We start from the raw sequence: 23,974 nt of genomic DNA, 5'->3' as shown, positions 1-23,974 counted from the left end.
CAAATCCGCCAGGAAAATTTCGCAGCAGAATCCACACACCCTAACATCAAGTGCTATTAAACTACAATATAATTCATTCCTGATTTATATAGCTTGTATTATGTTTTCTGAGTTTAATGACCAAAACTATCATCATTGATCCTCCCATAGTTGGTAGTTCGGGTCATCAGAATTTGTTACCATCATGCTCCAGTCTGAATATGAGCCCATGCAAAGTGAATGCAGCTTTTTCTAAGTTACATAAGGATTGGTCTGTTGTGCATCATACTAACCCTGGTAACTAGAAGTGTAGGAGGACAAGGAGACACGGTGAGATGAGGGCTCATAGGGAGGACTGTCACTTTAATCAAGCTCCATGTCTGCACTGAATAACCACCTTCATTAGGCCTATGGATGCTCTCTGGTAATGGCTGACAATGGGGGTGGCAAGCAATTGCACCTCAAAGATAGGTGTTAAAATATTTTTTTTAAAGGGTTATGCCACTAATAACTTCTTGAAGCCTGCATATTTAATTTTCTTTTAAATTTCTTTAAAATCCCCTTTCCCCTCCATACATCCCCCCTGGGGTCCAAATTCTGCAACATTTTGCCTGTTTTATTAGGTTAATAAATCCAATTTTCACATACAATCCCCAGTTCTCCAAAAGTAATAAAGTAAAAAAAAAAAACCCATGAGCTGCAGGTTACAGGTGAAATTGATGCACATTGTTCATGTCTGTTCCAGGAGCCCCTCCATCAATGGGACCCCAAAGTCTTGATTGCTGGAGCCCCCAGATGCTAGAACTCGAAGTTTCCAAACTGTGTTGTGTGACTGTTGGGTTTCGGCTGTGGCTTGTACCCAATCCTATCGTGTATAGTCTGCTCTCGCGTCTTTGTGTCGGTGCTGAGGGGGACTGCGGTAGCGTCTGGTTCACTGGATGACAGGTCCACCTCCTCCCGCTGCTTCTTCCGACTCTGCAGCGAAAATGACCCCATGATAACATAAATAATTTTCACAGCTGAGTGGCTGTATCCATTGTGGACAATCTCCTCTCCCCTACCCTGACAGTTTGTTACATTGTATCAGTCTGCGATCACAGAGCATTGTCTGAGATAGACCATATACAATTGTAACACACCACTAGAAATGAAGTTTCCATTCATGACAAGAAGCACAAATATTTTACACAGTGGTGATTTGAAATAAAATATACTAGAAGTGTTATGTACAATATAACGAACGCCTTAATTGTTCTCAGATCCAAAAATCAATTTCTGCAGTGACCTCTCCCCACCATAGGGTGACAGTATACAGTGCATTATCCGTCAGAGGGAGAGGATCGGGGGGGGGGGGGGACAATTCTACTTTTCTCACCTCCAGGTCTTTCCGTATGTTCTCAAACTCCTCAATATCGTCCAGCTTCAGCTCGAGGCGGGTGGGCTTCCTGCGCAGCATCTTATAAACTACAGAGAGGGAAGAGCTGTTAGTATACAGCAGAGTACTACAACTAGAAAATAACTACCCCTACCAGGTCTCCTGAGCTGTGTATCTAATCCTATCCTGTGTGATACTGACTGCTGAGTCATGTATCTAATCCTCTCCTGTGTGATACTGACTGCTGAGCTGTGTATCTAATCCTATCCTGTGTGATACTGACTGCTGAGCTATGTATCTAATCCTATCCTGTGTGATACAGTCTGCTGAGCCATGTGTCTAATCCTGTGTGATACTGACTGCTAAGCCGTGTATCTAATCCTATCCTGTGTGATACTGTCTGCTAAGCCGTGTATCTAATCCTATCCTGTGAGATACTGACTGCTGAGCTGTGTATCTAATCCTATCCCGTGTGATACTGCCTACTGAGCTGTGTATCTAATCCTATCCTGTGTGATACTGACTGCTGAACTGTGTATCTAATCCACTCCTGTGTGATACTGACTGCTGAGCTGTGTATCTAATCCTATCCTGTGTGATACTGTCTGACCTGTGTATCTAATCCTGTGTGATACTGACTGCTGAGCTGTGTATCTAATCCTATCCTGTGTGATACTGACTGCTGAGCCGTGTATCTAATCCTATCCTGTGTGACAATGACTGCTCAGCTGTGTATCTAATCCTATCCTGTGTGATACTGTCTGCTGAGCCGTGTATCTAATCCTATCCTGTGTAATACAGTCTGCTCAGCTGTGTATCTAATCCTATCCTGTGTGATACTGTCTGCTGAGCCGTGTATCTAATCCTATCCTGTGTAATACAGTCTGCTGAGCTGTGTATATAATCCTATCCTGTGTGATACTGGCTGCTGAGCTGTGTAACTAATCCTATCCTGTGTGACACTGCTGAGCTGTGTATCTAATCTTATCCTATGTGATACTGTCCGCTGAGCTGTGTATCTAATCCTATGCTGTGTGAGACTGTCTACTGAGCCATGTATCTAATCCTATCCTGTGATACTGTCTGCTGAGCCGTGCATCTAATCCTATCCTGTGTGATAGTCTGCTGAACTGTGTATCTAATCCTATCCTGTGTGATCCTGACTGCTGAGCCGTGTATCTAATCCTATCCTGTGTGAGACTGACTGCTCAGCTGTGTATCTAATCCTATCCTGTGTGATACTGTCTGCTGAGCCGTGTATCTAATCTTATCCTGTGTGATACTGTCTGCTGAGCCGTGTATCTAATCCTATCCTGTGTGATACTGACTGCTGAGCTGTGTATCTAATCCTATCCTGTGTGAGACTGACTGCTGAGCTGTGTATCTAATCCTATCCTGTGTGATACTGTCTGCTGAGCCGTGTATCTAATCCTATCCTGTGTGATACTGTCTGCTGAGCCGTGTATCTAATCCTATCCTGTGTGATACAGTCTGCTGAGCCGTGTATCTAATCTTATCCTGTGTGATACTGTCTGCTGAGCCGTGTATCTAATCCTATCCTGTGTGATACTGTCTGCTGAGCTGTGTATATAATCCTATCCTGTGTGACACTGACTGCTGAGCTGTGTATCTAATCCTATCCTGTGTGAGACTGACTGCTGAGCTGTGTATCTAATCCTATCCCGTGTGATACTGTCTGCTGAGCCGTGTATCTAATCCTATCCTGTGTGATACACTCTGCTGAGCCGTGTATCTAATCTTATCCTGTGTGATACTGTCTGCTGAGCCGTGTATCTAATCCTATCCTGTGTGATAATGTCTGCTGAGCTGTGTATCTAATCCTATCCTGTGTGATACTGACTGCTGAGCTGTGTATCTAATCCTATCCTGTGTGATACTGACTGCTGAGCTGAGTATCTAATCCTATCCTGTGTGATACTGACTGCTGAGCTGTGTATCTAATCCTATCCTGTGTGATACTGTCTGCTGAGCCGTGTATCTAATCTTATCCTGTGTGATACTGTCTGCTGAGCCGTGTATCTAATCCTATCCTGTGTGATGCTGTCTGCTGAGCCGTGTATCTAATCCTATCCTGTGTAATACAGTCTGCTGAGCCGTGTATCTAATCCTATCCTGTGTGATACTGTCTGCTGAGCCGTGTATCTAATCCTAACCTGTATGATACTGTCTGCTGAGCTGTGTATATAATCCTATCCTGTGTGATACTGGCTGCTGAGCTGTGTAACTAATCCTATCCTGTGTGACACTGCTGAGCTGTGTATCTAATCTTATCCTATGTGATACTGTCTGCTGAGCTGTGTATCTAATCCTATGCTGTGTGATAGTCTGCTGAGCCATGTATCTAATCCTATCCTGTGTGATACTGTCTACTGAGCCATGTATCTAATCCTATCCTGTGATACTGTCTGCTGAGCCGTGCATCTACTCCTATCCTGTGTGATAGTCTGCTGAACTGTGTATCTAATCCTATCCTGTGTGATCCTGACTGCTGAGCCGTGTATCTAATCCTATCCTGTGTGAGACTGACTGCTGAGCTGTGTATCTAATCCTATCCTGTGTGATACTGTCTGCTGAGCCGTGTATCTAATCCTATCCTGTGTGATACAGTCAGCTGAGCCGTGTATCTAATCTTATCCTGTGTGATACTGTCTGCTGAGCCGTGTATCTAATCCTATCCTGTGTGATAATGTCTGATGAGCTGTGTATATAATCCTATCCTGTGTGATACTGACTGCTGAGCTGTGTATCTAATCCTATCCTGTGTGATACTGTGTGCTGAGCCATGTATCTAATCCTATCCTGTGTGATATTGTCTGCTGAGCTGTGTATCTAATCCTATCCTGTGTGATACTGTCTGCTGAGCTGTGTATCTAATCCTATCCTGTGTGATACTGACTGCTGAGCTGTGTATCTAATCCTATCCTGTGTGATACTGTCTGCTGAGCTGTGTATCTAACCCTATCCTGTGGGATACTGTCTGCTGAGCTGTGTATCTAATCTTATCCTGTGGGATACTGTCTGCTGAGCTGTGTATCTAATCCTATCCTGTGGGATACTGTCTGCTGAGCTGTGTATCTAACCTTATCCTGTGGGATACTGTCTGATGAGCTGTGTATCTAATCCTATCCTGTGTGATACTGACTGCTGAGCTGTGTATCTAATCCTATCCTGTGTGATACTGACTGCTGAGCTGAGTATCTAATCCTATCCTGTGTGATACTGACTGCTAAGCTGTGTATCTAATCCTATCCTGTGTGATACTGACTGCTAAGCTGTGTATCTAATCCTATCCTGTGTGATACTGACTGCTGAGCTGAGTATCTAATCCTATCCTGTGTGATACTGACTGCTGAGCTGAGTATCTAATCCTATCCTGTGTGATACTGTCTGCTGAGCTGTGTATCTAATCCTATCCTGTGTGATACTGTCTGCTGAGCTGTGTATCTAATCCTATCCTGTGGGATACTGTGTGCTGAGCTGTGTATCTAATCCTATCCTGTGTGATACTGTGTGCTGAGCCATGTATCTAATCCTATCCTGTGTGATATTGTCTGCTGAGCTGTGTATCTAATCCTATCCTGTGTGATACTGTCTGCTGAGCTGTGTATCTAATCCTATCCTGTGTGATACTGACTGCTGAGCTGTGTATCTAATCCTATCCTGTGTGATACTGTCTGCTGAGCTGTGTATCTAACCCTATCCTGTGGGATACTGTCTGCTGAGCTGTGTATCTAATCTTATCCTGTGGGATACTGTCTGTTGAGCTGTGTATCTAATCCTATCCTGTGGGATACTGTCTGCTGAGCTGTGTATCTAACCTTATCCTGTGGGATACTGTCTGATGAGCTGTGTATCTAATCCTATCCTGTGTGATACTGACTGCTGAGCTGTGTATCTAATCCTATCCTGTGTGATACTGACTGGTGAGCTGAGTATCTAATCCTATCCTGTGTGATACTGACTGCTAAGCTGTGTATCTAATCCTATCCTGTGTGATACTGACTGCTAAGCTGTGTATCTAATCCTATCCTGTGTGATACTGACTGCTAAGCCGTGTATCTAATCCTATCCTGTGTGATACTGTCTGCTAAGCCGTGTATCTAATCCTATCCTGTGTGATACTGTCTGCTGAGCTGTGTATCTAATCCTATCCTGTGTGATACTGTCTGCTGAGCTGTGTATCTAATCTTATCCTGTGGGATACTGTCTGCTGAGCTGTGTATCTAATCCACTCCTGTGTGATACTGACTGCTGAGCTGTGTATCTAATCCTATCCTGTGTGATACTGTCTGACCTGTGTATCTAATCCTGTGTGATACTGACTGCTGAGCTGTGTATCTAATCCTATCCTGTGTGATACTGACTGCTGAGCCGTGTATCTAATCCTATCCTGTGTGACAATGACTGCTCAGCTGTGTATCTAATCCTATCCTGTGTGATACTGTCTGCTGAGCCGTGTATCTAATCCTATCCTGTGATACTGTCTGCTGAGCCGTGCATCTACTCCTATCCTGTGTGATAGTCTGCTGAACTGTGTATCTAATCCTATCCTGTGTGATCCTGACTGCTGAGCCGTGTATCTAATCCTATCCTGTGTGAGACTGACTGCTGAGCTGTGTATCTAATCCTATCCTGTGTGATACTGTCTGCTGAGCCGTGTATCTAATCCTATCCTGTGTGATACAGTCAGCTGAGCCGTGTATCTAATCTTATCCTGTGTGATACTGTCTGCTGAGCCGTGTATCTAATCCTATCCTGTGTGATAATGTCTGATGAGCTGTGTATATAATCCTATCCTGTGTGATACTGACTGCTGAGCTGTGTATCTAATCCTATCCTGTGTGATACTGTGTGCTGAGCCATGTATCTAATCCTATCCTGTGTGATATTGTCTGCTGAGCTGTGTATCTAATCCTATCCTGTGTGATACTGTCTGCTGAGCTGTGTATCTAATCCTATCCTGTGTGATACTGACTGCTGAGCTGTGTATCTAATCCTATCCTGTGTGATACTGTCTGCTGAGCTGTGTATCTAACCCTATCCTGTGGGATACTGTCTGCTGAGCTGTGTATCTAATCTTATCCTGTGGGATACTGTCTGCTGAGCTGTGTATCTAACCTTATCCTGTGGGATACTGTCTGATGAGCTGTGTATCTAATCCTATCCTGTGTGATACTGACTGCTGAGCTGTGTATCTAATCCTATCCTGTGTGATACTGACTGCTGAGCTGAGTATCTAATCCTATCCTGTGTGATACTGACTGCTAAGCTGTGTATCTAATCCTATCCTGTGTGATACTGACTGCTAAGCTGTGTATCTAATCCTATCCTGTGTGATACTGACTGCTGAGCTGAGTATCTAATCCTATCCTGTGTGATACTGACTGCTGAGCTGAGTATCTAATCCTATCCTGTGTGATACTGTCTGCTGAGCTGTGTATCTAATCCTATCCTGTGTGATACTGTCTGCTGAGCTGTGTATCTAATCCTATCCTGTGGGATACTGTCTGCTGAGCTGTGTATCTAATCCTATCCTGTGTGATACTGTGTGCTGAGCCATGTATCTAATCCTATCCTGTGTGATATTGTCTGCTGAGCTGTGTATCTAATCCTATCCTGTGTGATACTGTCTGCTGAGCTGTGTATCTAATCCTATCCTGTGTGATACTGACTGCTGAGCTGTGTATCTAATCCTATCCTGTGTGATACTGTCTGCTGAGCTGTGTATCTAACCCTATCCTGTGGGATACTGTCTGCTGAGCTGTGTATCTAATCTTATCCTGTGGGATACTGTCTGTTGAGCTGTGTATCTAATCCTATCCTGTGGGATACTGTCTGCTGAGCTGTGTATCTAACCTTATCCTGTGGGATACTGTCTGATGAGCTGTGTATCTAATCCTATCCTGTGTGATACTGACTGCTGAGCTGTGTATCTAATCCTATCCTGTGTGATACTGACTGCTGAGCTGAGTATCTAATCCTATCCTGTGTGATACTGACTGCTAAGCTGTGTATCTAATCCTATCCTGTGTGATACTGACTGCTAAGCTGTGTATCTAATCCTATCCTGTGTGATACTGACTGCTAAGCCGTGTATCTAATCCTATCCTGTGTGATACTGTCTGCTGAGCCGTGTATCTAATCCTATCCTGTGTGATACTGTCTGCTGAGCTGTGTATCTAATCCTATCCTGTGTGATACTGTCTGCTGAGCTGTGTATCTAATCTTATCCTGTGGGATACTGTCTGCTGAGCTGTGTATCTAATCCACTCCTGTGTGATACTGACTGCTGAGCTGTGTATCTAATCCTATCCTGTGTGATACTGTCTGACCTGTGTATCTAATCCTGTGTGATACTGACTGCTGAGCTGTGTATCTAATCCTATCCTGTGTGATACTGACTGCTGAGCCGTGTATCTAATCCTATCCTGTGTGACAATGACTGCTCAGCTGTGTATCTAATCCTATCCTGTGTGATACTGTCTGCTGAGCCGTGTATCTAATCCTATCCTGTGTAATACAGTCTGCTGAGCCGTGTATCTAATCCTATCCTGTGTGATACTGTCTGCTGAGCCGTGTATCTAATCCTAACCTGTATGATACTGTCTGCTGAGCTGTGTATATAATCCTATCCTGTGTGATACTGGCTGCTGAGCTGTGTAACTAATCCTATCCTGTGTGACACTGCTGAGCTGTGTATCTAATCTTATCCTATGTGATACTGTCCGCTGAGCTGTGTATCTAATCCTATGCTGTGTGAGACTGTCTACTGAGCCATGTATCTAATCCTATCCTGTGATACTGTCTGCTGAGCCGTGCATCTAATCCTATCCTGTGTGATAGTCTGCTGAACTGTGTATCTAATCCTATCCTGTGTGATCCTGACTGCTGAGCCGTGTATCTAATCCTATCCTGTGTGAGACTGACTGCTCAGCTGTGTATCTAATCCTATCCTGTGTGATACTGTCTGCTGAGCCGTGTATCTAATCTTATCCTGTGTGATACTGTCTGCTGAGCCGTGTATATAATCCTATCCTGTGTGATACTGACTGCTGAGCTGTGTATCTAATCCTATCCTGTGTGAGACTGACTGCTGAGCTGTGTATCTAATCCTATCCTGTGTGATACTGTCTGCTGAGCCGTGTATCTAATCCTATCCTGTGTGATACTGTCTGCTGAGCCGTGTATCTAATCCTATCCTGTGTGATACAGTCTGCTGAGCCGTGTATCTAATCTTATCCTGTGTGATAGTCTGCTGAGCCGTGTATCTAATCCTATCCTGTGTGATGTCTGCTGAGCTGTGTATATAATCCTATCCTGTGTGATACTGACTGCTGAGCTGTGTATCTAATCCTATCCTGTGTGATACTGTCTGCTGAGCTGTGTATATAATCCTATCCTGTGTGACACTGACTGCTGAGCTGTGTATCTAATCCTATCCTGTGTGAGACTGACTGCTGAGCTGTGTATCTAATCCTATCCCGTGTGATACTGTCTGCTGAGCCGTGTATCTAATCCTATCCTGTGTGATACACTCTGCTGAGCCGTGTATCTAATCTTATCCTGTGTGATACTGTCTGCTGAGCCGTGTATCTAATCCTATCCTGTGTGATAATGTCTGCTGAGCTGTGTATCTAATCCTATCCTGTGTGATACTGACTGCTGAGCTGTGTATCTAATCCTATCCTGTGTGATACTGACTGCTGAGCTGAGTATCTAATCCTATCCTGTGTGATACTGACTGCTGAGCTGTGTATCTAATCCTATCCTGTGTGATACTGTCTGCTGAGCCGTGTATCTAATCTTATCCTGTGTGATACTGTCTGCTGAGCCGTGTATCTAATCCTATCCTGTGTGATGCTGTCTGCTGAGCCGTGTATCTAATCCTATCCTGTGTAATACAGTCTGCTGAGCCGTGTATCTAATCCTATCCTGTGTGATACTGTCTGCTGAGCCGTGTATCTAATCCTAACCTGTATGATACTGTCTGCTGAGCTGTGTATATAATCCTATCCTGTGTGATACTGGCTGCTGAGCTGTGTAACTAATCCTATCCTGTGTGACACTGCTGAGCTGTGTATCTAATCTTATCCTATGTGATACTGTCTGCTGAGCTGTGTATCTAATCCTATGCTGTGTGATAGTCTGCTGAGCCATGTATCTAATCCTATCCTGTGTGATACTGTCTACTGAGCCATGTATCTAATCCTATCCTGTGATACTGTCTGCTGAGCCGTGCATCTACTCCTATCCTGTGTGATAGTCTGCTGAACTGTGTATCTAATCCTATCCTGTGTGATCCTGACTGCTGAGCCGTGTATCTAATCCTATCCTGTGTGAGACTGACTGCTGAGCTGTGTATCTAATCCTATCCTGTGTGATACTGTCTGCTGAGCCGTGTATCTAATCCTATCCTGTGTGATACAGTCTGCTGAGCCGTGTATCTAATCTTATCCTGTGTGATACTGTCTGCTGAGCCGTGTATCTAATCCTATCCTGTGTGATAATGTCTGATGAGCTGTGTATATAATCCTATCCTGTGTGATACTGACTGCTGAGCTGTGTATCTAATCCTATCCTGTGTGATACTGTGTGCTGAGCCATGTATCTAATCCTATCCTGTGTGATATTGTCTGCTGAGCTGTGTATCTAATCCTATCCTGTGTGATACTGTCTGCTGAGCTGTGTATCTAATCCTATCCTGTGTGATACTGACTGCTGAGCTGTGTATCTAATCCTATCCTGTGTGATACTGTCTGCTGAGCTGTGTATCTAACCCTATCCTGTGGGATACTGTCTGCTGAGCTGTGTATCTAATCTTATCCTGTGGGATACTGTCTGCTGAGCTGTGTATCTAATCCTATCCTGTGGGATACTGTCTGCTGAGCTGTGTATCTAACCTTATCCTGTGGGATACTGTCTGATGAGCTGTGTATCTAATCCTATCCTGTGTGATACTGACTGCTGAGCTGTGTATCTAATCCTATCCTGTGTGATACTGACTGCTGAGCTGAGTATCTAATCCTATCCTGTGTGATACTGACTGCTAAGCTGTGTATCTAATCCTATCCTGTGTGATACTGACTGCTAAGCTGTGTATCTAATCCTATCCTGTGTGATACTGACTGCTGAGCTGAGTATCTAATCCTATCCTGTGTGATACTGACTGCTGAGCTGAGTATCTAATCCTATCCTGTGTGATACTGTCTGCTGAGCTGTGTATCTAATCCTATCCTGTGTGATACTGTCTGCTGAGCTGTGTATCTAATCCTATCCTGTGTGATACTGTGTGCTGAGCTGTGTATCTAATCCTATCCTGTGTGATACTGTGTGCTGAGCCATGTATCTAATCCTATCCTGTGTGATATTGTCTGCTGAGCTGTGTATCTAATCCTATCCTGTGTGATACTGTCTGCTGAGCTGTGTATCTAATCCTATCCTGTGTGATACTGACTGCTGAGCTGTGTATCTAATCCTATCCTGTGTGATACTGTCTGCTGAGCTGTGTATCTAATCCTATCCTGTGTGATACTGTCTGCTGAGCTGTGCATCTAATCTTATCCTGTGGGATACTGTCTGCTGAGCTGTGTATCTAATCCTATCCTGTGGGATACTGTCTGCTGAGCTGTGTATCTAACCTTATCCTGTGGGATACTGTCTGATGAGCTGTGTATCTAATCCTATCCTGTGTGATACTGACTGCTGAGCTGTGTATCTAATCCTATCCTGTGTGATACTGACTGCTGAGCTGAGTATCTAATCCTATCCTGTGTGATACTGACTGCTAAGCTGTGTATCTAATCCTATCCTGTGTGATACTGACTGCTAAGCTGTGTATCTAATCCTATCCTGTGTGATACTGACTGCTGAGCTGAGTATCTAATCCTATCCTGTGTGATACTGCCTGCTGAGCCGTGTATCTAATCCTATCCTGTGTGATAGACTGCTAAGCTGTGTATCTAATCCTATCCTGTGTGATACTGACTGCTGAGCCGTGTATCTAATCCTATCCTGTGTGATACTGTGTGCTGAGCTGTGTATCTAATCCTATCCTGTGTGATACTGACTGCTAAGCCGTGTATCTAATCCTATCCTGTGTGATACTGACTGCTGAGCCGTGTATCTAATCCTATCCTGTGTGATACTGTGTGCTGAGCTGTGTATCTAATCCTATCCTGTGTGATACTGTGTGCTGAGCCGTGTATCTAATCCTATCCTGTGTGATACTGTCTGCTGAGCTGTGTATCTAATCCTATCCTGTGTGATACTGTGTGCTGAGCCATGTATCTAATCCTATCCTGTGTGATAATGTCTGCTGAGCTGTGTATCTAATCCTCTCCTGTGGGATACTGTCTGCTGAGCTGTGTATCTAATCCTATCGTGTATAATATCTCTGCTGAGCTCCTATACTTATGTAATATATAACTAAGTTTACCCCTTGAGCCTTGCTATTAGATACAGTTATGGTGGATGTATCTCAGCTGTACTGTCTTGTGCGCTTTGCCCAGAACACATCACCCTCCTCGGTCTCCTCCTCACCTGACTGGCTCCACAGCTACTTCCGCCATCTCTTCTCACTTCCGGTTACCGTCATTTCCCCCTCTGATGACCCGGAAACAGTTGCTATAGCGTGTGGCTGCTGTTGGAGGCGGAGAGCGGATGATTGGCGTTATCTCTCCGGTAATTATTGTTATTAATTTCCCCACACAGGCGTCATGTTCAGTCCTGGGGATCAGCAGCCGGTGATGACTGAGCCCCTCAGTGCCGGCTCTACCTGCCCCAGATGAAACCGAGACTCCTGACAGGAAAAACTGCCTCATTGTTACTGACGACATCAACCATAGGGATGACAGAAATACTGGCTTCCTAACCTTATAGCTGCCCCCCGCCGGAGGTCCCCTGACCTTATAGCTGCCCCCCGCCGGAGGCCCCCTGACCTTATAGCTGCCGCCAGCCAGAGGCCCCCTGACCTTATAGCTGCCGCGAGCCAGAGGCCCCCTAACCTTATAGCTGCCCCCCGCCGGAGGCCCCCTGACCTTATAGCTGCCGCCAGCCAGAGGCCCCCTAACCTTATAGCTGCCGCCAGCCAGAGGCCCCCTGACCTTATAGCTGCCGCGAGCCAGAGGCCCCCTAACCTTATAGCTGCCCCCCGCCGGAGGCCCCCTGACCTTATAGCTGCCGCCAGCCAGAGGCCCCCTAACCTTATAGCTGCCGCCAGCCAGAGGCCCCCTGACCTTATAGCTGCAGCGAGCCAGAGCCCCCCTAACCTTATAGCTGCTGTGAGCCAGAGGCCCCTGACCTTATAGCTGCCCCCGGCCAGAGGCCCCCTAACCTTATAGCTGCCGCCAGCCAGAGGCCCCCTAACTTTATAGCTGCCGCCAGCCAGAGGCCACCTGACCTTATAGCTGCAGCGAGCCAGAGGCCCCCTAACCTTATAGCTGCCGTGAGCCAGAGGCCCCTGACCTTATAGCTGCCCCCGGCCAGAGGCCCCCTGACCTTATAGCTGCCGCGAGCCAGAGGCCCCCTAACCTTATAGTTGCCGCGAGCCAGAGGCCCCCTGACCTTATAGCTGCCGCGAGCCAGAGGCCCCCTGACCTTATAGCTGCCGCGAGCCAGAGGCCCCCTGACCTTATAGCTGCCGCGAGCCAGAGGCCCCCTGACCTTATAGCTGCCGCGAGCCAGAGGCCCCCTGACCTTATAGCTGCCGCGAGCCAGAGGCCCCCTGACCTTATAGCTGCCGCGAGCCAGAGGCCCCCTAACTTTATAGCTGCCGCGAGCCAGAGGCCCCCTGACCTTATAGCTGCCGCGAGCCAGAGGCCCCCTGACCTTATAGCTGCCGCGAGCCAGAGGCCCCCTAACCTTATAGCTGCCGCGAGCCAGAGGCCCCCTAACCTTATAGCTGCCGCGAGCCAGAGGCCCCCTGACCTTATAGCTGCCGTCGGCCCCCTGACCTTATAGCTGCCGTCGGCCCCCTGACCTTATAGCTGCCGTCGGCCCCCTGACCTTATAGCTGCCGTCGGCCCGGCCCTGACCTGATAGCGGCCGTCGGCCCCCTGACCTGATAGCGGCCGTCGGCCCCCTGACCTGATAGCGGCCGTCGGCCCCCTGACCTGATAGCTGCCGTCGGCCCCCTGACCTGATAGCTGCCGTCGGCCCCCTGACCTGATAGCTGCCGTCGGCCCCCTGACCTGATAGCTGCCGTCGGCCCCCTGACCTGATAGCGGCCGTCGGCCCCCTGACCTGATAGCGGCCGTCGGCCCCCTGACCTGATAGCGGCCGTCGGCCCCCTGACCTGATAGCTGCCGTCGGCCCCCTGACCTGATAGCTGCCGTCGGCCCCCTGACCTGATAGCTGCCGTCGGCCCCCTGACCTGATAGCTGCCGTCGGCCCCCTGACCTGATAGCTGCCGTCGGCCCCCTGACCTGATAGCTGCCGTCGGCCCCCTGACCTGATAGCTGCCGTCGGCCCCCTGACCTGATAGCTGCCGTCGGCCCCCTGACCTGATAGCTGCCGTCGGCCCCCTGACCTGATAGCTGCCGTCGGCCCCCTGACCTGATAGCGGCCGTCGGCCCCCTGAACTGATAGCTGCCGCCAGCCGGAGGCCCACTGACCTGATAGCTGCCGGAGACCCCTGACCTTAAAGCGGGCGCTGACGGAACCCCCAATGTAATAACCCTCATCTATTACTGTGTTTTTCCTCTTCCACAGCAGCAGACATGTCGGACGATGAGGGGGCCCCGGTGGTGAAGAAGTCTCGTATTTTCTACGGCAGTTTGGCAGATAAAGAAAAGGAGCGAATCTCCAAGGGGGAGACGTCTCTGGGGAAAGCCGCGGTGAAGGCTGGCATAGAGTCCGGGAACATCAATATCGGAGGAGGTGACTGAGACCTTGTCTTACCGATACTTTGCTGACCGTCCTCCAGGATTTATTGTGAAAACTTGTTTAACTTTCAAATGTACTTTGTGTTCGCACTTTCAAGATCTTTGCTTGCATTCAGTGAATGAAATCATTCCTGTTAACATCCAGAGGGTTAAAATCGGCACAGACTTAGCACTGCTTACAAGCTGAGGGTTTCCTGCAATTGACAATCAGTCTTGACAATCATCTGACTTCACCCGATGCATTTTATCTGCATTGATACATTGTAACAAATCATCAGCATGTGCGTTGCTGCTGTTAAAGGGTTATTCGCAGAAAGTAATATATAGGAGGGCGGATCATTTGATCACTGGGGGTCTGAACAATGGGACCCTGAGATCGGAGCTCTGGAAACCTGAGAGTAGAGTTGAGATGTGCATTCCATTTATTGTTTATGGAAGTGCGTTCAGTTTTTTCCAGCAGTCCCATAAGTAATGAATGGAGTAGACGTCGAGCATGTGTATCTCTGCTCTATTCGGGGCAGTGCTGCAGAGCCCCTCGGGATCGCTGGGTATTCCACAGTTGGACCCCTGCAATCATGTTATCTCCTTTCCAGAGGAGAAGAAAAATCAAGTTATTCTTATGGAGACAACCCTTTAAGCTTGGAAGGACGTAGACTGCATGCAATTGTGACCAACTTTCAGCGGTGATAACAGGACAAGTGATCAGCTTCTGGATATAAATAGGGGTATCATTAGTCACTGTAAATAGGGGTATCATTATTCACTGCCCACAAGCAGTGATGTTGAATTTGATCTGAAAAGGAAATGGAAAGCATAATAGAAAGTTGCTAAACTTTTGCCATATTGTCCTCTAATTCCACTTCTACCTTAGGGGAGTCATTTGACCTTGAAGAGCACATCAGCGAGAGACAGGCAGAGGTACTCGCTGAGTTCGAGCGTAGGAAGCGAGCGCGACAGATCAATGTGTCCACCGATGACTCTGAGGTGAAGGCCTGTCTGAGGGCCCTCGGGGAGCCTATCACTCTGTTTGGAGAGGGGCCGGCGGAGCGGAGAGAAAGGTGAGATAATTTGTGCAGTAAAGCCTTTCTGATATCCTACTTGCGCAGAATACTGTCATCGTGTCTGCTGAACAATGAATCTTCCAATTCAATGGCTGAAGGCAGAAATCTACTTTTCTGAACCACTTCTGTCAGGTTTCTGGACCTTTCCATCGCACAGTGATTGATGTCAAATAATAATCATTCTGCTTTGCAGGTTGCGAAATGTTCTCTCTGTTGTCGGCACAGATGCCTTGAAAAAAAACAAGAAAGAAGATGAGAAATCCAAAGCCTCAAGGGAAGAGGTATGATGGAGGTCCATACTGGCCATTGTATAGTGTCTTTTAATTTTGTATTACACTGCAGAGCTGTCTTCACATTTCTGAGTTCCAGAGCTGAAATCCCTCTGAGAACTCCATGCTTGTTCAGCGTCTGCATTGCTGATTTTATTTGTTGGCTTTGTCTAGTTATCTGATGTAGAGAAAAATATCTCCCTGCATTAGAGGCCCCAGGTTGGGTACAAAAGTATGGTTTGTTATCAAGCTTGCTAACAGCTTCATATAACAACCAGCAGAATATTGGACGGTGTAACTGAGGATTAGTACAGGATAAGTAATGTATGTACACAGTGACTCTATATTAGCAGAATAGTGAGTGCAGCACTGGAGTATAATACAGGGTGTAACTCAGGATCAGTAATGTAATGTATGTACACAGTGACTGCACCAGCAGAATAGTGAGTGCAGCTCTGGGGTATAATACAGGATGTAACTCAGGATCAGTAATGTATGTACACAGTGACTGCACCAGCAGAATAGTGAGTGCAGCTCTGGAGTATAATACAGGGTGTAACTCAGGATCAGTAATGTATGTACACAGTGTCTGTACTAGCAGAATAGTGAGTGCAGCACTGGAGTATGATACCAGATGTAACTCAGGATCTGTACAGGATAAGTAATGTAATGTATGTACACAGTCTCCACCAGAATAGTGATTACAGATATGGAGTATAACTCTGAATCAATACAGGATCATTAATGTAATGTGTGTGTCACGGCACTGTTGCAGGATATCCCAGAGCTAGGGGCGCCCTCTCTGCTCTCAAGATTACTTCAGATAGTGAAGATACCATGGCCACGTGCCTTGCTAACCTCCTGAATCGGCCCTATATCTGTCCCCCTCCTCCAAACCCAGGGAAGAGGGGAGTTGTAGTGTGTAAGAACACACAAACCAGACTAACAAGGGAAGATTAAAAACATGTGACACGCACAAAAATGAACAGGTCGGTTGGACAGTGTTCACACCACCCAAAGACTGAAACACAAAGCAAAAACCCAATATGACAAACGTGCAAAAATACTCTGTTGTAAAAAATATAACAGCAAGTGCTAGTAAAACATGATAAGAAAAGCAGGGTATTTAGTTGATACGTTTTTTGCAAAAATGTATACTAAGCCACTCAACCAATGTCACGGTATACCCATCTCGGAGCAGTCCTATCTAATGTATTTAATACCTGATCATGTGAACAGTACCTATATGAGTAGGATTCAGAAAGGCGCTTTTTGATGTGGGCACGCTGTGTAAGACGGCTCTTTATGTGCGTGTCACACGAGAGGGGAGGGAAACTCCCAAAACTTGCATGAGCAAAGAACTAATAGATTAAAAACACATGTGACGCGCACAAAAATGAATAGATCGGTTGGACAGTGTTCACACCACCCAAAGACTGAAACACGAAAAAACACAGTATGACAAACGTGCAAAAATACTGTTGTAAAAAATATAACAGTAGACAGCAAGTGCTCGTAAAAAACAACAAAAACAGGGTATTTAGTTGATAGCATACATTTTTTGCAAAAAACATAAGTCACTCCACCAACGTCACGGTATACCCATCTCGGAGCAGTCCTATCTAATGTATTTACCCCCCCCCTCTTGTGTGACACGCACATAAAGAGCCGTCTTACACAGCGTGCCCACATAAGAAGCGCCTTTCTGAATCCTGCTCATATAGGTACTGTTCACATGATCAGGTTTTAAATACATTAGATAGGATTGCTACGAGATGGGTATACCGTGACGTTGGTGGAGTGGCTTAGTATACATTTCTTGCAAAAAACGTATCAACTAAATACCCTGTTTTTGTTACCATTTTTTACTAGCACTTGCTGTCTACTGTTATATTTTTTTACCACAGAGTAGTTTTGCACGTTTGTCATACTGTGTTTTTTCTTTGTGTAACAAGGGAAGATGTACAGGGGTAAATGAAATTACCAATCATATAAATATGCACTCACAAACAGAGTGGAACACTGGGACGTAAAGGAAGGAAAAACCAAATAGGAGAAGATGAGGATATGCACACAGACAAATCACCAAGCAAAAGTCTTCTGAACAGCTCTCCCAATGCTTCCTCAAACAACCAGCACATTCAATCTCCAGAACCATGCAGTACGAAACTAACACTGGCAATCCCTGATTGCCAGAGGCGCGAATATATAGTGGAGTGGCCAACACTGAACAGCTGAGACAGTACCAGGAGCTTCAACTGAACAGATTAATCCCTGTACCGCTAGCAGAAAACTGCTCTGTTTAATATGATGATGAAGTGCTCCTAACCAGTGCAGGAATAGGAGAAATCAGACGCTGCGGTCTTCTGGCTCCTCTTTGTCATGGTAAACCCATGACAGTACCCCCCTTCTAAGAGACTCGCCCCTGAGGTCCATCATGGTGTTCCGCGTGAAAAGACCAGATCAACCTGATCACATGAACATAAAATTCTGTTACCCATGTCCTCTTTTTCAGGACTGTATCCCTTCCAGTGTACCAGATACTGAAGAGACCGAGGAACCAAGCAAGAATCAATGATCTTAGCAATCTCAAATTTCAAATTCACATCAAGACTGATTGGAGATGGAGGTGGTGATGATGATGGTTCAGAGGACACAACATATTTTTTGGAGCAGAGACTGGTGAAACACATTATGAATCCTAAAAGTGGGTGGCAAAGTAAGGCGGGATTGACAGTCACAATCTTTTAGTGACCGATGACCCTGGGACCCAGTTTCTAAAAAGGAACCTTCAACTTTTAATGTTCCTCGAGGACAACTGCACTAAATCACCATCACACAGGTCCAGACCAACCAAACATCTCCGATCAGCCACTCTCTTTGGACCCCATCCTCTTAAAGTTATCAATAACTCCATGCCACACAGACATAATTGATGATGAAAACTGTTCCTCTTCAGGTAATCCAGCAGGACGATTTCTATTAAATGAGATGAACTGAAGATGAAACCCATATGCCCCGAAAAATGGGGACTTACCAGTAGACTCATGACAACTATTATTTACAGCAAATTCAGCTAGATGTATGTAAGTAACCCATTTTTCCTGATTCTTAGACACAAAGATCCTAAGATAAGTTTCAAATTTTTGGTTTACAAGTTGTTTGCCCATTAGACTGTGGATTTAAGGCTGAAGAAAACGACAGATGGATCCCCAAATGAGTGCAAAATGCCCTCCAAAATTTGGGAATAAATTGCACCCCCCGCTGTAGGAATCCCATGTAATGTCACAATTTGCTGATAATTTGCCCCAACGTCTTGGCATTGGGTAAAGCTGGTAGCAGAATGAAATGAGACATCTTGCTGAATCTGTCCATTACCACCAAAAGTACAGTGTTACCTGAAGATATTGGTAGATCTGTGATGAAATCTACCGATAAATGAGTCCAAGGTAGACTGTGAATCACCAATGGGTGGAGAGACCCTGATGGATGAGTATGAGAGGTTTTAGAATGTGCACATACTCCCGGACATCCTGATGTACCCCAAACTACCAAAAATGCTGGGTAAGGAGATCTGTAGTGACTTTATTACCAGGTTGTCCGGCCAAGACCAAATCATGATGTTCGCTCAAAACTTAAGACGGAGATTTACAGGAACAAACAGTTTACCTAACGAACAGGTAGTATGGGTGTCACCCTGAGCCTCAGCAACCTCTTTCTGAAGGTCAGAACTTAAAGCAGCACTAACCACCCCTTTCTGTAGTATAGGAACTGGTTCACAATTATCTCCACCCCCAGGAAAACGAGATAAGGCATCTGCCTTAATGGTTTTTATACCCCGCCGGCCTATATGTGACAAAAAAGTTGAATCTGGTGAAGAACAGTGTCCATCTTGCCTGTCTAGGTGTCAGACACTTGGAAGATTCAAGATATAAAAGATCTTTATGATCAGTTATTACCTTGACCAGATGAACTGCTTCTTCGAGAAAATAACGACACTCTTCAAAAGCCAACTTCATTGCCAATAGTTCCCTATTAGCAAAGTCATAGTTTTTCTCAGTGGAAGACCATTTCTTAGAAAAATATGCACACAGACACCATTTACCAGGAGATGCACCATGCAACAATACAACCCCCACTTCAGACGCATCAACTTCTACAAAAAATGGCTGAGTGTCGTCCGGCTGTATAAGAATCTGTACAGATGCAAAACATCTTTTCAAGATATTAAGTGCCTCGCTGGCCTGACTGGATCACTTGGAAAAATCCATTCCTTTCCTGATCTCTATCCGTCAAAGGTTTGGCCACTACTGAAAAGTTTTTGATGTACTCTCGGTAGTAGTTGGCGAAACCAAACAACTTTTGTAAAGTCCTCAGGACGATTATAATCCCAGTACCACCTGGACTTTTGCCAGATCCATGCAAAAATCAGTGAACAATAAGTAATAACTTAGAAAAAGGATCTCCTGAACCGAGAACATGCACTTCTCTGGTTTCACAAATAATTTGTCTCCAAGTATCTGTAAAACCTGCCTGACATGTACCTGATGTGACTTGAGGTCAGGTGAATAAATTAATATGTCATCAAGATAGATTACCACAAATCTACCTACCAGGTGACTAGATGTCATTTACAAAGTGCTGAAAGACGGCGGGAGCTTTTGTCAACCCAAATAGAATCACAAGGTTCTCATAGTGTCCCTCAGGTGCATTGAAGGCTGTCTTCCACTCATTCCCCTTTTTTAATACAAATGAGATTATACGCCCCCCTGATATTCAGTATAGAAAGCCATTTTGCTCCTACAATCTGGTTAAAGTTTTCCGGGGTGTGAGGATATGGATCCCATACCTATAATCTTTCTTCTTTACAAAGCAAAACCCCGCAGTAATGGGAGATGAAGACTGTTTGATATGGCCCTTTGCCAGACTTTCAGCGATGGTCTCTCTGGAACAGAGATATTATATAGTCTGCTCTTTGGCAGCTTGGCCCCAGGTATAAAATTAATGGCGCAATCGTATAAGAACGATGAGGAGGGGAGTTCTTGACACCCCTGTTCTGAAAACATCCCCAAAGTCAGACAGGTATTCAGGCAGAGATTGGGTACTCACCCTGGCTAGCCAGGTGCCCAAGCAGTGTCCTTGACAATACTCACTCCACTTTAAGAACTCCTGAATCTGACAATCTACCACAGGGTGGTGCAGAGTTAGCTAAGCCCAAGAACCACAGGAGAAGGCCGACGCTCTAACACATAACAGTTAATACTTTCTTAGTGCATGGCCCCTACATATAGATGTAACCCTTGGATGGCTTGAGTAAAATACGACTGTCTCAAGGGTGCAGAGTTGATGGTGTTTATGGGTATAGGTCTGGACAGTGTATATGGTTTGAGGACCTGGATGAACCTAACGATCAAATTAAACCCCACCACAATGGCCAGAGAGGCTGAAATGACCACTTTTGTTTGCCCAGATGGATCTACGCTAATAAAAAGTAAAATAAAATTGTGACCTACCCACAGAGGAAATATGTACACCCGGGTTGCCAACCTCCCCTCAAACGGGCTTTTTCGTTTTCCGGCAGCTGTTTATGGTGGGTTAAGGGAGGACAAGCACCCACAAAGAAACACTCGCCCCTTTACACCAAACTACAGTTGGACCAACAGAATGTGCTGCCTCACCCAACTGCATGGGTTCCTCAGTTGACTCAGACCTAGTTTCCCTTGACACCGACTTTCCCGAAAATTGGAGTGTCTCTTTATGTCTCTGGCGAACACTGTGGTCCACACGGATTGCCATAGACATGGCCGCCTCAAGGGAAACCCGAGTCTCATGCAGAGCAAAGGCATCCTTAACCCTTACTGATAGCCCTTGTCAGAACTGGCTACAGAGCACAGGGTCGTTCCACCTAGTATTTGGTGGACCACCCCCGGAACTCGGAGCAATACTTGTCCACCGGCTGGTCTCCCTGCCGAAGCTGACATAGAATAGACTTGGCCAGGGAGTCGCGATATATATGAACCAGCACATGAAAAAAAAATTCCTCAACCGTCCAAAGAGACTGGGTTTGCACGGAGAGAAAATGCTCAAACTTGGGAGTCAGCCTGAAGGAGAGAAATTGCGATCCCCACCCATTGCTTCTCCTGAGGAGTGAGGATGTAATTTAAAATATAGCACACATGACTCCTGCAAACAACAAACTTGTGTTGCCTCCCAGAGAACCTGTTGAGCAAAACGATCTTGAGCTACATCTGGGGCTGCCTGGGAGTTGCAGTCCCTAAAACCAGATGTTTGGATGCTAAAATAGAAACAGTGCGTAGGTCTGCCACCTTCAGGCTGAGTTGCTGCAGTTGCCCTACAAGAGCAGTAATAGTATCTGTGATGGATAAAAAAAAATTGTTTGGCCAGAGTTAATGTCATGGCACTGTTGCAGGACATCCCATTACTTCTGATTGTGAAGACGCCAGGGCTACATGCCTTGCTGAGCTCCTAAATCAGCCCAGGGAGGTGGGGAGTAATGATGTATAAGAATACACAAACCAGACTAACAAGGGAGGACATACAGGGATAAATGAAAATACCAATCATACAGATATGCACTCAGATAACAGAGTTGAACATCGGGAAGTAAATGAATGAAAACCAAATATGAGAGAACGAGGATAAACCAAAAAAAAAAAAAAATAGGAGAGGATGAGGATATTCACACAGACAAATCACAAAGTAAGTCTTCTGAACAAGACTCCCAATGCTTTCCCAAACAACCAACACCTCTAACTTCAGAACAAGGCAGTATGAAACTAACTCTGACAATCCCTGATTTCTAAAGGCAAGTATGTATAGCATAGGGGAGTGGCCAACACTGAACAGCTGAGATCATCAAAGCAGGAAATCTCCAGGCTCTCTCAAATGAGTAGATTAATCCTGCACTGTTCAATATGATGAAGTACTTCTAATCAGTGCAGGAGTATGGAGAAATCAGACACTGTGGTCTCCTGGCTTCTCTGTTGCGGTAAACCCGTGACAGTGTGTACACATTGACTGCACTATCAGTATAGTGAGTGCAGCTCTGAAAAATAACTGTAAACTCAGCAATATGTGGGCAGGGGAAAATTGTATAATTCCTTGCATTTCCATTCAGTCATTGTACAACGAGTTACTTATAAACTTTCTGTACCATTTCAAGATCACCGCTTGTTGTAAATTAATAGTGAAAACTCCCAGCTGATGGCTTTCCTGCTCTATATCAGTTCACATATTTATTTCTGAGCTATGAACATCAGCAGCACTACTTTCTCTTGTTCTGATCGTTTGCTGCAATGCATCAGTGCAGGTAACACAAGATTTATTAGGAACTTGCTTTTCAGCATAAAATGATGAAGCATTAGACTGCATGAAGCTGCATTGCACAGTGGTTATATTACACTGGATCCCACTTATAGTGGATTGTTTTTATCTTCAGTACCAGCACACTTGGTATCACGAGGGGCCGAACACGCTGAAGATCGCTCGACTGTGGATTGCACGATACTCCTTACCTCGGTACGTTGTGTAGCTTTTGTCACCCTGTAGGGTCCTGGTGAAGCGGGCACGGCCTGAGGGGGCTCGAGCGGGACATCGAGTGCTATACCTGCTGGTCTTTCTGTCTGTGTCGTGCTCCCCCTCTCTGTTTTGCTTGGTGTGTTCCTATAAATCATGTTGGACAATGTTCCCATCCAATCAGATCAGAGTTTGGAGACTGAACATAGCCACATGATTGGTTATCGTCCCCCCCTCCCCTCTGTATTTACCGGTAAGATCTACTATATAAATGACTGTCCCCCCCCCGTCCCCCCCCCGTATGCCCATCTTGTACAGGGCGATGCTTCGATTGGAAAATGCCCGGGAATACAGAGTCATCCCAGAATCCACCAGGACATCCCAGAAACAAGACCTGCATAAATCCCTGCGCGTGAGTAGAATGGAGGGAAAAGAGACTGCAATTTATTAATGCTTCCTTTCCAAAATCTCTGTCAGTTAATGAAAGCACTTCGGTGTATAATCAGAGGCTGGTAATCTTTCCTGAACTAACCCACTTCTGAAGGTTTGTTACAATGTATCACTGTGAGTGTTATCAGTCTTGATTGAAATGTGTTTAATCCCTTCAAGACATTTGCAGTATATTTATATCATGGTCCCCAACCAATGCAGTATATATAGGTCATTGTGATCGCCCACGACATCGCTGCCAGGCATCAGCTGATGCTGACACCCACGGTCCGAGTGGTACCCACACCGTTCCTGGCAGTTTAGCCCCCTAAATGCTGCTAAAAGGCCTCACTGCCCTCCGATCAGCGCCGCCGTGACAGTAGTTTATCCTCACATATCTGTGTACTCGGGAGAAATTGTACA

At 45.7% G+C, this 23,974-nt stretch overlaps 2 protein-coding genes across 4 annotated transcripts in view; one reads left to right on the top strand and one right to left on the bottom strand.

Annotated features, from left to right (window-relative positions):
• Positions 1-574: 574 nt before the first annotated feature.
• On the bottom strand, positions 575-12,044 carry CDC26 (cell division cycle 26). 2 transcript variants are annotated; one of them, XM_073558307.1, is made up of 3 exons: positions 11,915-12,044; positions 1,355-1,443; positions 575-954 (listed from the first exon to the last, which is right to left on the bottom strand). In XM_073558307.1, the coding sequence occupies exons 2-3, from the start codon at positions 1,433-1,435 to the stop codon at positions 778-780; spliced, it is 258 nt and encodes an 85-aa protein (XP_073414408.1). In that variant the 5' UTR covers positions 1,436-1,443; positions 11,915-12,044; the 3' UTR covers positions 575-777. The 2 variants fall into 2 exon arrangements, with proteins under 2 accessions (XP_073414408.1, XP_073414409.1); XM_073558308.1 differs by lacking the exon at positions 11,915-12,044 and adding an exon at positions 11,811-11,912.
• The window catches only part of PRPF4 (pre-mRNA splicing tri-snRNP complex factor PRPF4), a 26,624-nt gene continuing 14,473 nt past the window's right edge, over positions 11,824-23,974 (top strand). The window contains exons 1-6 of one of the 2 annotated variants that reach the window (XM_073558287.1): positions 11,824-12,055; positions 14,087-14,251; positions 15,128-15,314; positions 15,511-15,598; positions 23,046-23,125; positions 23,441-23,534. In XM_073558287.1, coding sequence (XP_073414388.1) covers positions 11,839-12,055; positions 14,087-14,251; positions 15,128-15,314; positions 15,511-15,598; positions 23,046-23,125; positions 23,441-23,534 — 831 coding nt within the window. In that variant the 5' untranslated portion in view covers positions 11,824-11,838. Of the gene's footprint in view, positions 12,056-14,083; positions 14,252-15,127; positions 15,315-15,510; positions 15,599-23,045; positions 23,126-23,440; positions 23,535-23,974 lie in introns of both variants that reach the window. The other variant, XM_073558286.1, reaches the window with a different exon arrangement.

Source organism: Dendrobates tinctorius, unplaced genomic scaffold (assembly GCF_039654945.1).
Source record: "Dendrobates tinctorius isolate UK_male_01 unplaced genomic scaffold, ASM3965494v1 ptg000013l, whole genome shotgun sequence".
NCBI classification, from domain to species: Eukaryota; Metazoa; Chordata; class Amphibia; order Anura; family Dendrobatidae; genus Dendrobates; species Dendrobates tinctorius.
This window is presented reverse-complemented; position numbering and strand designations above follow the sequence as displayed.

Coding starts and splice junctions, on each gene's coding strand:
- CDC26 (XM_073558307.1), bottom strand. CDS start 1,435: ATGCTGCGCAGGAAGCCCACCCGCCTCGAGCTGAAGCTGGACGATATT. Junction 955..1,354: donor ACATACGGAAAGACCTGGAG/GTGAGAAAAGTA, acceptor TTTTCGCTGCAG/AGTCGGAAGAAGCAGCGGGA.